Raw genomic sequence first — 16,717 nt, 5'->3', positions numbered from 1 at the left:
GAAGAAAGAGGAACACCCTCTAAGGTATTGGTTTTATAAAGTCATCAAGTGAAGTCTGATTAAGAAGGAAGGAGAATGGTGGAGGATAAGGGACTCCAAACAAGGATCCAGTGATCATGCAGAGTCCATTGTAGATGTTGTAAATTAGCACAACCCAAGGGGATATGGAAGGATCCCTTGAGAACCATGAAAAGACAAATAAAATCCTGGGAAAGAATGAGAAACCTGTCTGATAACATCTTTAGCCATTAGGTCCAACACTGCCACAGACCAACACTGGCAAGAAACAAGATCCCTTAGAGGAGGAAAAGTAACAAGAACAGGAGACAATGGAAGAGAAGAGGAAAAAAACAAAGGCCTAGAGGATATTCATTGCCAAAATAGACAGCACTGAAGTCTACGAGTGGCAGGAGGACAGATAGGAACAGTGGAACAAGAAGTTTCAAAAGGGAGAGAAGAGGAAGTGGAAGGACAGGAGACAGAAAGAAGCAGGGTACAGATGGTAAACCAATGAGAATAAGGAATAACATTGGCATGCAACCCCATCATGTGACTCCAGAGAAACAAGCACTCCAGTAAAATCACACTGGCAGAGAAAAGGAGCCAGTCGAAGACATATAAGATAAAAGGGAGGCAAAAGCATTTGAATAGCAAGGGCATCATGCCCCAACAAACTCTAGCAAGGGAACAACCAAATATGAAATGATAAGGCCAGAAAGATAAACATGCCACCAGAGAGAAGTGAATAAACATCCACAACCAAAAACCACTCTGAGGAATGGTGGATTACCACAGAAAGAATTTAATGGAAAATGGTAGAGGTGGGGAAAACTTAAGCCTAATAAAGACAAACAAACTGACCTCCAAATCTAAAGAATCCATAGTTTAGGAGTTTAAGAAAGGTAATACAGCACAAAGTTATGCCTAGTCATAATGAGGCAAGAAAGGATGGAAGATGAGGCATGCATGAACCAAGGTAGTATTAAAAGTAATTGAATATTGTTTTGCATATCAGAATAGGAAGTAAAAAATATAAAAGTAAGAAGCTGGGAATGAATTATAAAGTGAAGGAAAGAAATATACCTGATAAACCCAGTCCTGAAATTACAAAAGAGATTTAGGTAGATTCAAGACAGCATGGGTATAAAAGTAGGCAAAGGTATGTGATGGAGAATAGACTGGCAAAATTCTTTCCATCACAAATGAGAAACATAGGCAGAAGTATGTTTCTCATTCAAAGGAATGTACAGGCTGCACAAAAGACTCCACCACCCACTGCACAAAAGCTGTCACTTCTTGAAAGAGACAAAGACAAATTAGAAGCCAATGTAGTTGTCAGACTAGCATAAACAACATCTTGTTGTTTCACACCAGACAAAGTGGAAGCTAACGACACTTATGAAATAATAATGTAGAAATAAAAGGCTACAAAATTTGCAGTTGCAGAAAATGTTGGAAAATGAGAATCCAACAATAAGTACTTCCACAATATTTAATGTTTTTGTAGATACTTCCATTAAAAACGCCTATATCTGAAAAATTTACGAGCGAAAAAACAACAATGTGGCATTATACATAAAAGTCAAATCGAGAAGTGATGATTTAACAATCAGTATAAAGGGAGTCAACTGTGCTAAGAGAATGTGTAGCACTCCTATTGGTGTAGGGTTGTCACATGCTCATTTGCATGAAACAGAGCAGCAATACCACATGGAAATATGCGAGTGTAGGTGGAAGCCTCAAGGTCAGTGGCAAGTAAAAAAATTGCACAGAGAGAAAGCATAGAAAATTGAGGAAAGCTAATACACAATTGGAGGTAAAGTACTGGATGGGAATTATGACTTTAAGTTGTTTTAATAGGATTTAAAAAATGCAATAATGTTCAGTAGTAGAAAGAATTTTCACATATTATGAACATTAATCAAAGAATAATTTATTAATTACCCCATTTCACATTTATAAATACATACTAACAAATACTTATAACTTAACTCAGTAAGAATTAATCAAATATCTAAAAAAAAAATGCAAAAACCTGATAAGGTTTATATAACTAATAACAGGCTTAAGTTAAATTAAATAATCTCATTGTCGAATTAGAAGCCCATGGCTACTGCTAAACTACGCAACAACAACTTACTTGAAAACGAATTTTTAAGACATCCAGTGGCTGACAGAGAAATCGTGTTGCAATACCACTAACAGCACCTGCTGCACTATAGTCCCACCTACTAAGCTGGTTTGTTTGAGGCTCAAATCCAACCATTGTTTATTCTTGCAACTAGATAAACAAATTACACATATTTTTTCAATTGTAAATACATACATCTGTATTCCTAAAGTGATTTTAGACAATTAGTTATGAATTTTATCTATTTAATGTCTTCATAATTTAACAACTTTTTTTTAAAAAAATCGTAATTTTCATACTATATTCTCAACCACATGTAATTTATATTTGTATAACACAACATTTATTTCAATAAATAATAAGCATTCAATGCATTTGAATTAGAAACAGATAAAGAAAATGAAGTCACAAATTTTGCGACACTACAAGCTACCACTCACAATCTGAACAACTAATACACAAGTCTGACAACCACTTTAATGGTAACTTTATCTAAAGATCTTTGTTTCTAAAGGATTATCTTATTAAAATGTATATCATAAACATTAATAAACCAAACGCTAAAAAAATTTTTAATTCAATATTTCATAGTTTGATGATAATGTGCTTTTACTTCTGTAGTGATTCTACTTTGGTATGGCACAAACTCTCACAGTTCATACTTGTTACTACACTGAATAATGTGTAGTTACGAAGTTTCTATATTACCTTATATATATTGATTTAAAAAGGACTATAAGATACCCAAAAAATACATTATATATTTGCTTATACAAATAAACAATAAATTAAGTAATCTCTAATTAAGTGAGATAATTAGAAGAACATAAAATTATGTATATGGATGGTGTTTGGAGTCACACACACTGATCCTATATTTATATACAAATTTCTAGAATATACAGCATTGATGCTACTAACTGATCCTTGTAAATTATTTAGCTGAAATATGTTTAAAATTAAAAATAATAAATGTCAACCCCAATCTATCATTCAATTTATCACTTGTCACTGAGTTATACCTGTTTCAGGGAATTCCTCCCCTTATCAGTAACTTTGGACAAGGGCAACTTGAAAGAACAAGACTAGGCTTCATATGTTTTGAGATGTATTTTACTCGCACTGTGATCCTATATGAAGTCTAGTCTTATTTTTTTGATTTCCTCTTGTTCAGGGTTACTAAGTAGTGGATTTCCACGAAAACCTGTATAACTCTGTGACAAATGGTAAATCGAATGACAGATTGCACTCAATATATATTTTTTTCAACATAAGATTAGATGACAGCCAAGTCACCCAACAAATACACAAGCTCAGCTTAGATATGTCCTTACAGCCACAGAATTATCCAATAAAAAAGATTTCCAACTACTAGCATGAACCAAACCATGTCAAACCATTCCACAACTTAGTAATTCTAACAGGGAATAACTTTTGCCTAATAACAAGATTCAATCCCAAGTCATGTATCTTATACTTATTTCCTCTAATACTCAAGATTTATCACCAACATCATCCTTCTACCACTCCTGCACACCTCAGGTTCAGGTCATATCTAATTCTTCTAACTCCAGAAAACAATCTAAATGTTTCTCATTACAGCTTCAATATTCCAAACCAGGAATCATTCTGAAAGTCAATTTCTGAATTTTTGAGCAAATCAATGATTTTTTTTCAATAATATTGGGTCCAAATCTGAACATAATTACTCAATTTTGTCTTACCAAAGTTTTGAATAGTGTGGTGAGGATCTTCATGCTTTTAATTTCAAGAAACAGAACCTAACACTATTTACACCAGTCAATTTTTCAAAACATTAAACCAAAAGCATGAGGCTTTTATCAATCATCATACACAAATCCTCTTTGCTCTCTACAACATTAATTTCTCCCAGACAAAAAAAAATTAGATCTTTCCAAAAGTCTATATCCTAAATAGATCACTTTACATTTATCTATGATGAAATTCAATTTCCACAGAGTAGCTCATTTGGCAAAGCTGATGAAGTCTTTTTGCAGAAAGCATTTTCCAAACAACCAACCAACCTTACCCACCAGTTTCATGTTATGTATCAGCAAATTTATGTATCTTTCTCCTTGTACAATAGGCAATAAACAACTGTCCCAAGAAAGACCATTCAGAGACCACACTAATCCAATTTTTCCAATCAGAATGGTACCAATTTGTCATATCATTTTCTCCCTTCAAACAAATTTTTGATCAACCTTTCAAGTTTCTCCCCAATTCTGTACGATTATAATTTACCAATTAACCTAATGTGAGAAACCTTATCATCCAAATACATTCAAACCCTATCATAAAAAATTCAACAAATTAATGAGATAAGAAAATATGGCAATGTTACATATTTTTAATTAAATTTCCTAGCTCCAAGATGATTTTCAAAACTTCTACAATGAAATATCATGTGAAAAAATAAAGATTCAAAAGATCATTATCCCAATACACTTACATTATTCTTAATCCTCTTGGCAAGAATGAGAGAAAAACCTTGAGGTATAATGATAGGATCACTGCAATTAATTTAAGGAATACTTTTACCCAGGCCAACTGATGTGTTATGACAATGAACAAAAGGATTTTTCAGCAGAGACTTGTGGGAGACAAAAGATGGACCTAAAATTCTATTTTTACAAGCCTCTGATTCTGAATCTGCAAAGGAAAAATCAAGAGGAATGTGAAAAAAAAACTTCTGCAATGAATATAAGCTAATTCCCCATACATGCATTTTGTAAAGTATGTTACTCAGGTTTCTTTGTGCAACACCATGGATACCAACTGGAAAAAGTACAAAAGGAAAAACACACGTGAAAACATTTCGATTTGAAGTATAAAAACTGATCAATAGGTTGAATAAATTAGATAAGATTCTTGCACACAAAACAGCCCTATGTACCTCAATATATTGCAATAGAAAAATTTTGGTAATACCTGGCTGTAGTTTTTGTATGTAAGTTTTTATAAGTTGGTAGCAGAAAACAGGATAGTGCAGATGGGTTAAATATCCTCTTTATAATCCTTGGAAATGAAAAAAAAAAACATAAAAAATTACACTAAGAAGCTTTCTGCCTTCTACCACCCAACCAACTCTCAATCCATTCAACATAACAATAATGGACCATTTGTACTTCAAGAATGTTCCAACACACCTACCCATCAGAAAAAGTAAAAATGTAAAGTTATCCTTTAGTTTTGTGAAATCATCTATTCCCTTCTTAAACTCTGGTAAAGTGCTGGCTTCCACCACCTCCTAAAGCAATTCATTCCATAAGCTCAAAGCACTGTTAGCAAGATAATATTAGCCTTTCTCCTACATATATTAAACTTATGTCCTCTCATCCTTTTGTCTTCCATATACAATAAAAAGAAATTCAGATCTTTATCCCCACCCCTACCCCCAAGTAATCTTGTAAGCTTCAATAAGATCACCTCTTACCCTTATTTTCTCAAGAGAAAATCATTGAGGAGGTCTTAACCCATCCCAATAAATTAATCCTTCTATCCCTGGAGTCATCCTACCTCTTTACCCTTACAAATAAGTCAATATTCTTTCTTAGATAAAATAAACAAGTTATGAGGAATGTAAAAAACATGCAGTGTACATGATTTCTACTTTATTATTATATTCAATGAGCAACCATTTGGAAACAGTATTTCTAACCACTCTGCTACCAAATCTTCAATGAAGAGGCCAGATAGTGCAAATCTAGCCAGTTATCCCACATGCTAACTGTTTTGACAACCAATTGAGATGAAGCTGCAGGCTCACTATACCCATTTACTGATATTTTTCCTGGGTATGCATGCAGCTCAAAGGGGAATCTCAAAACTTGAATGGTTACAATAAATCAATGAAATGCATGTATCACAGGTGTACTTATACTAGAAAGTAAGAATCTGCAAATATTCCTTCCGAAATATTTACTAGCAATTTGTTTCTTGTGCCTACCAAGTTTCAATAGCAAATTGCAACATTAACCTGCAATTTTCTAGTTTGCTAACATTAATTTCAAGTCCTCAATCAACATCATTAATGTAAATAAGGAAAAGCAAAGGCTCAAACACTGACCACTAAAGCATACCATTAGTAATAAAAGTCCACTTTGACTGAACTCTGTTAATAACCTCTCTCTCATCTGATCATCATACAATCCAATTAACTAGCCTTTTTCCACAACTCTAATGATGTGGTTTCTTAGCTAATCTTCTATGTGGCATCTTATCAAAAGCTTTTTTGTAAATCTAAGTACACTATTTACATCATCCATGTAACAAGTAACATCCTCAAAACAAAAAATTAACAGATTAATAAAACAAGATTTTCCTTTAATGAGTTTATGTTGGCTCTCTTCTCATAATACCATATTTCAGTAAATGATTTTATACAAATATTTTTATTAAAACTCTTCATAATTGTTACCATTAAAGAAGTAAGACTAATGGTCTACAATTTCCAGAATATTTCATTACTTCCTTGAAAAATAGGAATAACATTAGCAACTCTCCAATTTTCAAGCACCTGCCACTGTTGAAATAAATACCTAATATTACTATTCAAGGCACCCATTCAATTTATATTTGAATATTTGTCTGCTACTGTTAGTGAGCTTTCATTCACAAAAAAAAAAAAGGAAAAAATGAAAGATGGAAGAAACAAGTGAATGTTTGTCCTTGATGAATTCATTTGTAAAAACATCAGCAAAATACAAACCTGTCAACTGGTTTGTGGATTGTTTACCAGTTTGCCATTATGTAACTCATAAATTAGTCAGCTAATTTGTGCAAAGATGGGAAAGAACTCTTGAATTACTTAGATTCTGTGAAAATCTCACAAGTGTTGAGCAAGCATAATAGTTTCAACATTTAAATTTTGTACAAATCCATCACACTGGATTACACTGAAGCTATCATACAGCACACACAGAATCTGTCAATTTTCTCAAATTATGATATACAGCTTGATAAGCAAAAATTAATAATGTGATATTTTATCAAATGCATCTCAGAAGTCCAAATACACAAAATAAACTGCATTATTCATATTTAGATTAATGGCTCATTCATACCAGATACAATGCTACAAAGTGTTTGTTTTGTTTGTAGTTTAAGCACAAAGCTACACAATGGGCTATCTGTGCTCTGCCCACCATGGGTATCGAAACCTGGTTTCTAGCACTGTGCCACTGGGGGTGCCAGAAAAGGTAAGACTCACATCAAAACTACTTTAAGTCGTGACCTGTGGTCATGTAAGTAGATGATGGTCTTTTTTTACTATTGCTGCTAGTAAGAAAATAAATAAAACAATCATTGTGAATTCATCACATAACTGGAAGACATGAGAAGGTAAGAGAATACCGATGTCTGGTTAGATACTGAACGATTCCATCAATACTTTCATATAAAGATCCAGAGACATAGCTTTTGAGTGGATTATTTTTTTTTTTAACTTTATAACAACATTTCAACCTCCCATTTACCTGATGATGACCACAAGTGGTTCAAAAATTGTAATAAAGTTAAATAAATAAATAAACAATGCATTCAAAAGCTGTTTCTCTGGACTTTTGTTTAATGCATATAGTGGATTTTTTCTCCTTACAACAAATACTTTCACATGATCATCTCTTAGTTTGATGAAGTTTTACAAGAGTTGGACTTAAATTACCACCTACCCATGCTGGTCAGTAACTAGTAATCACTTTAATGAATGTACTATTTGCATTAATGCTGTTTATGCTAGGTTTTTGGATCATCTTACTTAAAAATTAATATATGGTATTTATGTGTTTTTGCATATTGGAGTAATTTTTCATTATCATGCTAATGCTTGCAACTAGTGTGTTATAATTATAGTAACAGATAATAACTGAAAGTAACTTTCTTATGTATGAAAAATTAACACGTAATTATTAAAAACATTTTATTTATTCATTTGACTAAGCCTTTATTTAAAGCAACTTACAACAATTATGAATACAGTTGCAGTATAAATATAATAAACTTTCTCAATTATGAAAAATAAATAAATATACAGTATCACTGACCCTTATATAAACTATAAAAACAGCATTAACAATCTGACAAAAAAAACAACAGATAACTAAAGTCTCATGGTGCCTTTCTGCATGCTGAATAATGGTAAATGGAGACTGGATTTGAACTTGGTATAGGGGATGCCTAGTGGTCTTCGTTACAGCTTTTATGTTATCTGTTGTAAAAATGCTTGATTGAGGTGATCATGGAACGTGCTGGACTTGTGGCATCTGATATAGTCTCAGGCTCTTTAATGGCGGAGTCAATGAGTTCTTCTGGTACACTGCCACTAGATCTAAAATAAATTAAAATGTACAATTATACATTTTTTGCTCATGTTTTGTTTCATTCATTAGCTTATCCAGCCCATTTTTCTTTTTCTTTGTTGTTATTATTATTAAATAAGTTCATTTAATGATTAATTGCATGTAACATGATATGTAAGAGCTACTTTTATAATTATGCTAGAATGTAAGGGCAAGCAAATCATATAATATATAAAACTATATTAATTACTCTTCATTTAATCAAATATATAGTGTATACAACAGCAAACAGAAGATATATAAAATAAACTATACAATACTGATATATTAAAGTAAAAATTAAATATAGCTCATTAATTAAAGGAAAGATGTATACTTACTCTGTTTGGAAAAAAAGGAGCTAAAAACCATCTTTCTTCATGTCGGGTGTGTTCTTCTCCATGACAAACCTGTCCCTTAGATTTCCCAAAGTTTCTGGCATTCGTGCACTGACAAAAGATTAAAATTTCATAGCATGCATTCAAATAGATACCCACATAATTTCATAATTGTTGTGTTTTTTTTCCCTCAGATTTTTGGCAACAGATGACTCATAACAGAGTATTTCACTGGAATAATGATGATGGAATACTAACCAATTCACAGTTTGGAAAAACACTAGAAAAGGGCTTTAAACTGAATATCATCCTCCCCACTTTGTACACTTCCTGGCACAAATAACTTTGTGCCTTACATTGTTATGGATGATGAGACTTTCCTATTAAAGCCCTATATGATACAACCTCATCCTGTACAAAATCTCAGTGAGAATAATTGTATATTCAACAATCATTTGTTCAGGGTAAGGAAACTGTCACAGAATGACTTTGGTATTCTAGCTTTCAGAGACAACTTTTGGTTCATCCAGAAACAACAGACACTGTAGTTAAAGCAGCTTGTATAATTCACAATTATTTCAAATCCTAAGATGAAATAATCCCAATTAAGACTTGAACAATACTGTCCCATTAAACTAGTAGACAGAGTAGTTGCATAAGGAAATGTGAATGGTGGAGATAGGATGTAAGGATTCTTTGTCAATTTTGCTTCAAGGCAGTCATCAATGATTCAGGATAAAGAATTATTTGTTTCACCTGTAGAGCAAATTCCATGGCAGAAGAAGAGGCCAACTATAAAGATAATGTACAGTACAGTGTTCATTAACATGTTCTGATTCATTTTTATTCAGGTTATTTACCTTTTTTCCTGTTTTCAGGTTGAAATATCATTGAAAAACTTCATGTATATATATTAAAGAATACCTAAACAATGGATAAAAAAAAGAACAATAACACTGATTTACTACAAGACATAACTGAAGTGATTTGTAAGTTTAGTCATTTCATTTTAGTTTTTTATATTAGTGAAGCTGTGTATCACATCCCTAAAATCAGAATGTCTTCAAGTAATATCTTACAAGATACTCGTACTAATTTTCTTTATATGAGTTGTACAATTTTTTTTTTTAATGTAAACATGTGCCAATATTTTAAAATTTGAAAAACTGACAGCAAGCATAAGGTAAGTAGCCAATCTTGTGTATTGTTTGGCATTCTATGGGACTTGTGACTGCAAAATGTTTGAAACAATAAATAGAAAATGTATAATTATCTAGTGTACAGTATGAAATTGACCATCAACCTGTCTAAAGCAGAATTTGATAATTTATTAATCACTGGGCTCATTATTAAATTACATGCAACTATCTGATTATTCTTACATAAGACTTAGATAACTGAATGATGAAATACAGTAATAATCGGAAACACTAACTTGGATTAGTTGATTGTTTTCATGAGTCATGACACTAACAGATTGAGCTGAACAACTTTTAATTAATTGAAAATAATAAATATTTCATAATGGCAATATTTCAATTACTTGGAATAACTGAAAACAGTAATAATTGGAAACACTAATTCTGATTAGTTGATCATTTTTTGATATTAATAAATTTAATCGTAATTTTGATTAATCAATTATTTTACAAGACACTAATCCATGTAATTGACGCTCGTAGGTAATAGATTACATTGATTAATCAAGTTAATCTTCTAGTTCTAACCCCATCACCTACCCATCTGCAGAATTTCCTTCCAGATGTTTCCTCTCCTAAACTTGTCTGTATAGTCTGACAAAAAATAAAATCCTCATATAATTCAAACCTGACTTGTACTGCTGCAATATATTTTACATTGTCCATCCTTTCAACACTGCTTGTCTCTGAAGCCGAGTGAGCAAACTGTTTCCTCTTTTTTTCATTAATTTTCTATCAATTTCTAAAAAATACAGCACTTTGTTGCTACAAAAGATGAAATATTTTCACCAGCTCTTTTTGTAGTGTAATTCAGCAAAGCATCATCTCTGATGTAAGTAGAGCATATTAAAACAATGTATATATATCCAAAGTTCAAAGTGTAGGCTTTTGTTACATCACATAATGTCACATCATGTGACATAAGGTGTGAATGAGCTTTAAATGTATCACTTTTAAACAAGGTTAGCAAATTCATAAGACATGACCTCTCCTTTATAAATTCATGCTGACTACCTGTGAAATTATGAAACTTGTGTAAGTGTTACTACAGAATTTATTTAATAATAGACTGTAATTTCACCACTTAAGTAAGACCAAATGGATGGTTATTTCTTGGACCACTGTTTATTGCAACCATTAACACTGGCTAAATTCCAATATTCTGGTACACCACTACTTTTAATAGGGTTAAAAAAATTATGGTTAACAGTCCATAAATAGGGATGAGACACTCCACTACAGTCATGACACACAAACTAAGATACATATCAAGAAACAAGTGAAAATCTTCACACTCTTATTTGCATGAACTAAAAATAATATACATTTTTAGACCAACAAACAAACTCGTAACTTATATCAATCACAAGAGTATTCCTCTTGCTTGAGATTTAGCAAAATCAACAAAAAATACATACTTAAGTAAATGCAGTAACTCTGTACGTCACCATGTGGTTTTGCATATCAGATCCAACTTACAGATGCACCAAAAGTGTTCACCATACATCTGAGAAAAGAGTAAAAAAACAACTAAGCAATGTGTGTCTGATAATTACAGAAATCTAAACAATGATCATAGTTTTCATTATGAAAAATCAGCATGTTTATATTTATAGCCTTCAACTGTGACCTCTCTGCATGAAAAATATCACGTGCTGTTAAAAATACATCCTCACTAGGCACAGAAGTACTATAGCAAGGTTGTTTATATGTCACGAAAGCCTTGCATGCAATAGATAAATAGTTTTGATCATTCACCACTAGTCGCATTCTAATCAAATTAACTACACCATTATATCATAACCACTACAGGCCAACCACTTTTAAGTAGAGGATTGCTCCCGAAGAAGTTTTACAAATGACACAATCATAAAAATAAAAAAACTTGGAGTTTATGTTAATTTTCTTCATAGTACAATATATTTAATATACTCTAGTCAGCATTTTGTAATGTTAGCTTATTTTCTTAATGATGTTTTTCTTTCAAATTCTCAGGTTGCAAAGTCAGTCTACACAGAAGTGGAAGAAGAAATTACATCAGCTCTTCCTAGCATTTGTCTTCAGCAAATTTAGGAATATAACCAAATTATGAAGAAAGAAAATTCAAATAATAAAGAACAAACTTCTTAAAACAGTTTGTTTGTGCGTTTGAAGTTAAGCACAAAGCTACACAATGGACTATCTGTGCTCTACTCACCACTGGTATTTAAACCCGGTTTCTAGCATTGTAAATCTGCAGACATACCACTGTGCCACTGGATGGCTCTTAAAACAAACCCATGAGGGCTCACACTAATAATATTCTCCTACATGTATTGAAAAAGTAGCCATTCATCATCTCTTTTTTTTCTGTTTTCTACTATTCAGTCAGATTTATATGCACATCACTACTTTTCTACCAATGTCACAAGAAACACTGGCTGATAATTTTAAAACTAACAAAGGATTTTTTTCTTGATGTTAAAAATAAACAACATCTTAAAAAATGGGGAATTAACCCTTACAAAGCACTGACTGCAAAATGTTTTTATAGATTATGAAATGGCTGAATTTCTATTCTGTTTTCAAGTGACAGGATATTAGCAATATTCCAAGTGGTAAATAAAATTATTGTGATTAAAAAATAGACTAACCACCAGGACCACACAGTGTTTTTTCTCCATGAGCTTAGAAGATGTCAAAGGTCAGATATGCAAGTCCCGCTTTTTCAACTTTTGTAGGTCAATAGACACTTGCTATGTGCCCAATGATAGGAGAGTTGCCAATATAACTCTTACTTTTAACAGTGATGATAAGAGTTACTTTGGTACTTACAGACTGGTTAGTAATATTTTTGTAGAGGGAAAAAAATTCTAGAAATCTGATAAAAGAAACTTTGAAAAAATCATCTTGTGAATTATTGTATCATAGGAGAGAACCTAAATGAATTCACTAAAGGAAATATGTACTTTTCCATTATACCCCCACAAATTGTAACAAGTTTTAAAAATATATAAATATATAGAGATTATAGAGATTGCTAGTCAGGTTTCATATGGAAAAGTATTCTGTTTTGTTTCCCTAATCTAAGGATACTGACTAATTGGAAATGGTTCAAAAGATGGCTACTACGATGATTCTGGGGACAGAAAGTTATCTTATGTGGATTAAGACTTCATAACTCATCTTCTCTTGAAAATAAAATTTTAAATATGACATTATGAAAGTATACAAAATTATCTGTTAGATCAACAGAAGCTACACTATATTTCTCTTTTCTATGTTCCAAAGACAACTGGACAAGAGTGTACAAGTTTAAGATAATGAAAAAGACAGGAAATATTTGAATTAAAATTTAGTTTTCTAACAGGATGATTAGCTTATGGAATTAGTTGCATCAGCAGTTGTGAACACAAGCTCTTTACAAGAGTTTAAAAAGTTATCTACAATTCCTGGAAAATAAAAGATGATTTAGTTATTGCTTTTATTTTACTAAAGGGTGGGTGTGCTGGGTCAACTTTGAAAGATCAAATGGTTTTGTTGTTCTCATGTTACATTACAAGTATACTTTAAATTTAACTTCTTGTAAGGAGGTGTAATCAGCTTGCACTGAATTCTGAAAAATATGGATCACAATGGTAGTAAACATAAAAGCCTTTCCTTAGACATAAGAGTAACATTTTATGTTTTGAGCCAAAGGTTAAACTATCATAAACCTTCCACAACTTATATGTCTTAAAAACTTATGAAGGTATAACTTTGATTCCGATTTGAAATTTTATGCATAAACATTAATGACAAGAAATAGCGCTAACATAAAATTAAACTTTTAATTTTGGTTTCTAAAAGTTAAACTGAATATTTCACTTGATAAAACTAATTTATTTTCCTCTGAAAATTATTTACAAGTCAACTGTTAATCATTGCGTTATCAATTTTAGTATCGACTCTTGGTGGCTCTCGCAAGATATGTATTGTGCTTTCTAAATTCTAGAAATTACGAAAATAAAATTAAAACTGTTATTACATGCTCAATTTATCCCTTACCTACCCATTTGTGCATTTAAGTCATTTGCTTTACTTATTACTACCAACCGCAAAAACAATAACTAGCAATAGATAATTTTATTTTAAGTTTAAATATAATTGGAATAATTAATTAAAACTTTAACTGATATAATTGTTAAACCTATAGTAAACGTGCTCGAGAAATGCTATATTTCACAAGAATTACACGGTAATGATGGTAAAGAACACAACGACCTTATTCGATTATAGTAATACAAAAAAACACCAATAGAGCCCTCACATAATTAGTTTGTTTTTTTCGCTAGGTAGCGAAGAATCTCACACATATTTTACTGCAGCAATCGTATAGATGGTATCAATAAAAACAATTAAGAATTGAGCTTAGCTGTATTCTCACACACGTTATATATACTTCATTCCATATCATATTGGCAATAAAGTAAAAAAAAAAAACCTTTACTCTTAAGATATAAATAATACAAAATATTTTTATTTCAACAAATGTTTCGCCATGGCGGCTTCATCAGTGCTGGTAAGTAGTACAAGAACTGATTTTGTAGTATTAACCCTGATGAAGCCGCAATGGTTTTGTTTATTTGTTTTGAATTTCGCGCAAAGCTACTCGAAGGCTATCTGCGCTAGCCGTCTCTAATTTAGCAGTGTAAGACTAGAGGGAAGGCAACTAGTCATCACCACCCACCGCCAACTTTTGGGCTACTCTTTTAGCAACGAATAGTGTGATTGACCGCACTTTATAACGCCGCCGCGGCTGAAAGGGCGAGCATGTTTTGTGTGACGGGGATTCGAACCCGCGACCCTCAGATTACGAGTCGAGCGCCGTAACCACCTGGCCATGCCGAGCCTGTATTGAGAAGGAATAAACTAGTTTTATTTAAGAAAGGACTTGTATCGCTAAAATTTCTTCTGAAATAATTTTTACGGAAAATTAACTAACGACCAGAGACGTAACAAACTAATCTTTATGATAAAAAAACCCAGTGAGGTTGCCGAGGTATTACAAGATTACTTTCATCAATTGGTAATTTGAACGCATATTTAGCAAATGTCATTTTATTATAGTAAATACAAGGTAATGCATCTGTGTTATCAGGATTTTAATAGAGTTAGAAACCATTGCAATAGCTCTACTGTGTGATATGCTCAGGTTTACCGATTTCAATCGAGTAATTGGGTAGGAACTGCAAAATAGCGTGAGGTTATCTACGGCAATGCCAAGCAGAAATTGACAGTTTCTTAATATTGATTTATTTTGAAACAAAAGAGAGACTGTACACAAATTACACACAGTAAAACAATATTTCAGTTACTCAAATACAACTAGAGTTAATTACAAGTGTTAAGAGTGGTACTTTTACTGGAGAGAGATGTAATCTTAAGAAAAGTGTTCTAATGAATTCTGAGTTCAGTTGTTCCAGACTGAGAAAAATTGACATTATACACCATTAACAACAAAGTTATTCTTCTCAGGGTGCAGGCACTCACATAACAAAACAAGGGATGTTGTATCTTTGGGAACTCACCCTACTTGTTGGTGGAAAGATCACTGCCAATTTCTATACATAAAGCTCGATATTAAAGCAATCTTTCCCACGAGGAAGTACATGTAAAATCCTAGTTGACTGACCCAGTTCCATGAGTAACTAAGGTAAAAGCAACTTAATTGCTCTCTTGATCAACTTTCAATACTGATGTGAGCATAATGTTTTTAAAATATATATGTATTAACTAAGAAGGAAAGAAACATATGTTATACCTGCATACCATACTTTCCTCTCCACTTTAACTTTACATCAATCCGTTCATTCCTAGATTCAAAACTTATGGACAATTTATAATATCTTGTGTAACAGTCAAAAAATTGATGTAACTTACTTTCACCCCTGCAAAATAATTACATCACAATTTAGACAAGTAAAAAAAGAGAATAGAGCATTATAAAAACCTAAATATTACAAATAGGATTGTTTGAAGTTAAGCACAAAGCTACACAATGGGCTATCTGTGCTCTGCCCACCACGGGTATCGAAACCCGGTTTCTAGCGTTGTAAGTCCGCAGTCATACCGCTCTGCCACTGGGGGGCTGGATGGAAGTTAATAGAAGAGTAGTTTATTTTTGTTTGTTTACATGTCTGAAAACTCCATTTTCTTAACATGATTTAAATTAGGGTAATCTTAATTTTATGGGTGTCGTCTGCAGGCTTCACCTCATCACACTTTCCAGAAATCATGTGGAGTTCGTAACTGGCTTTAGGTAAGTTGTTATAGAAATCATGAATCCATTCAACAGTCACACCATGTGGTACAAATTGTGTATTGGTTGTTATATGATACATATTGTGGAAAACCGCAGTGGTTGGCTTGAATTGTGCCGAGATAAAAACATGGCGTGGTCTGTGTATTCTAAATACAGTTTGAGACCAAGCCTGAAATATTCGAGAGCATGTGATTTTTACTGAAGGAAAGACAGAGTTACTGGAAAACCTACACCATATCAACTGAAAAATATTGTGAGCGTCATTGTTTTCATTGATGTTAGTGAAGGACAGTCTTGCAGTTTTAGTAACTAAGATATTCGTAGGTTATCTGACTTAGTCTTGAAAGGTTACATCATAGTAAGATTACTTGGTCATTCAAAATGTTTGTTTGTTTGTTGTTTTTTTA

General features: G+C 32.4%; 1 protein-coding gene across 5 annotated transcripts in view; it reads right to left on the bottom strand.

Annotated features, from left to right (window-relative positions):
• The window catches only part of LOC106466133 (mitochondrial thiamine pyrophosphate carrier-like), a 39,468-nt gene extending 25,199 nt beyond the window's left edge, over positions 1-14,269 (bottom strand). For 2 of the 5 annotated variants that reach the window (XM_022394087.1, XM_022394091.1), the window contains exons 1-3: positions 14,058-14,269; positions 11,446-11,534; positions 2,141-2,281 (exon numbers count right to left, since the gene is read on the bottom strand). In XM_022394087.1, coding sequence (XP_022249795.1) covers positions 2,141-2,266 — 126 coding nt within the window. In that variant the 5' untranslated portion in view covers positions 2,267-2,281; positions 11,446-11,534; positions 14,058-14,269. The other 3 variants (XM_022394088.1, XM_022394089.1, XM_022394090.1) reach the window with 3 other exon arrangements.
• Positions 14,270-16,717: the final 2,448 nt, after the last annotated feature.

Source organism: Limulus polyphemus, unplaced genomic scaffold, assembly GCF_000517525.1.
Source record: "Limulus polyphemus unplaced genomic scaffold, Limulus_polyphemus-2.1.2 Scaffold2163, whole genome shotgun sequence".
NCBI lineage: Eukaryota > Metazoa > Arthropoda > Merostomata > Xiphosura > Limulidae > Limulus > Limulus polyphemus.
This window is presented reverse-complemented; position numbering and strand designations above follow the sequence as displayed.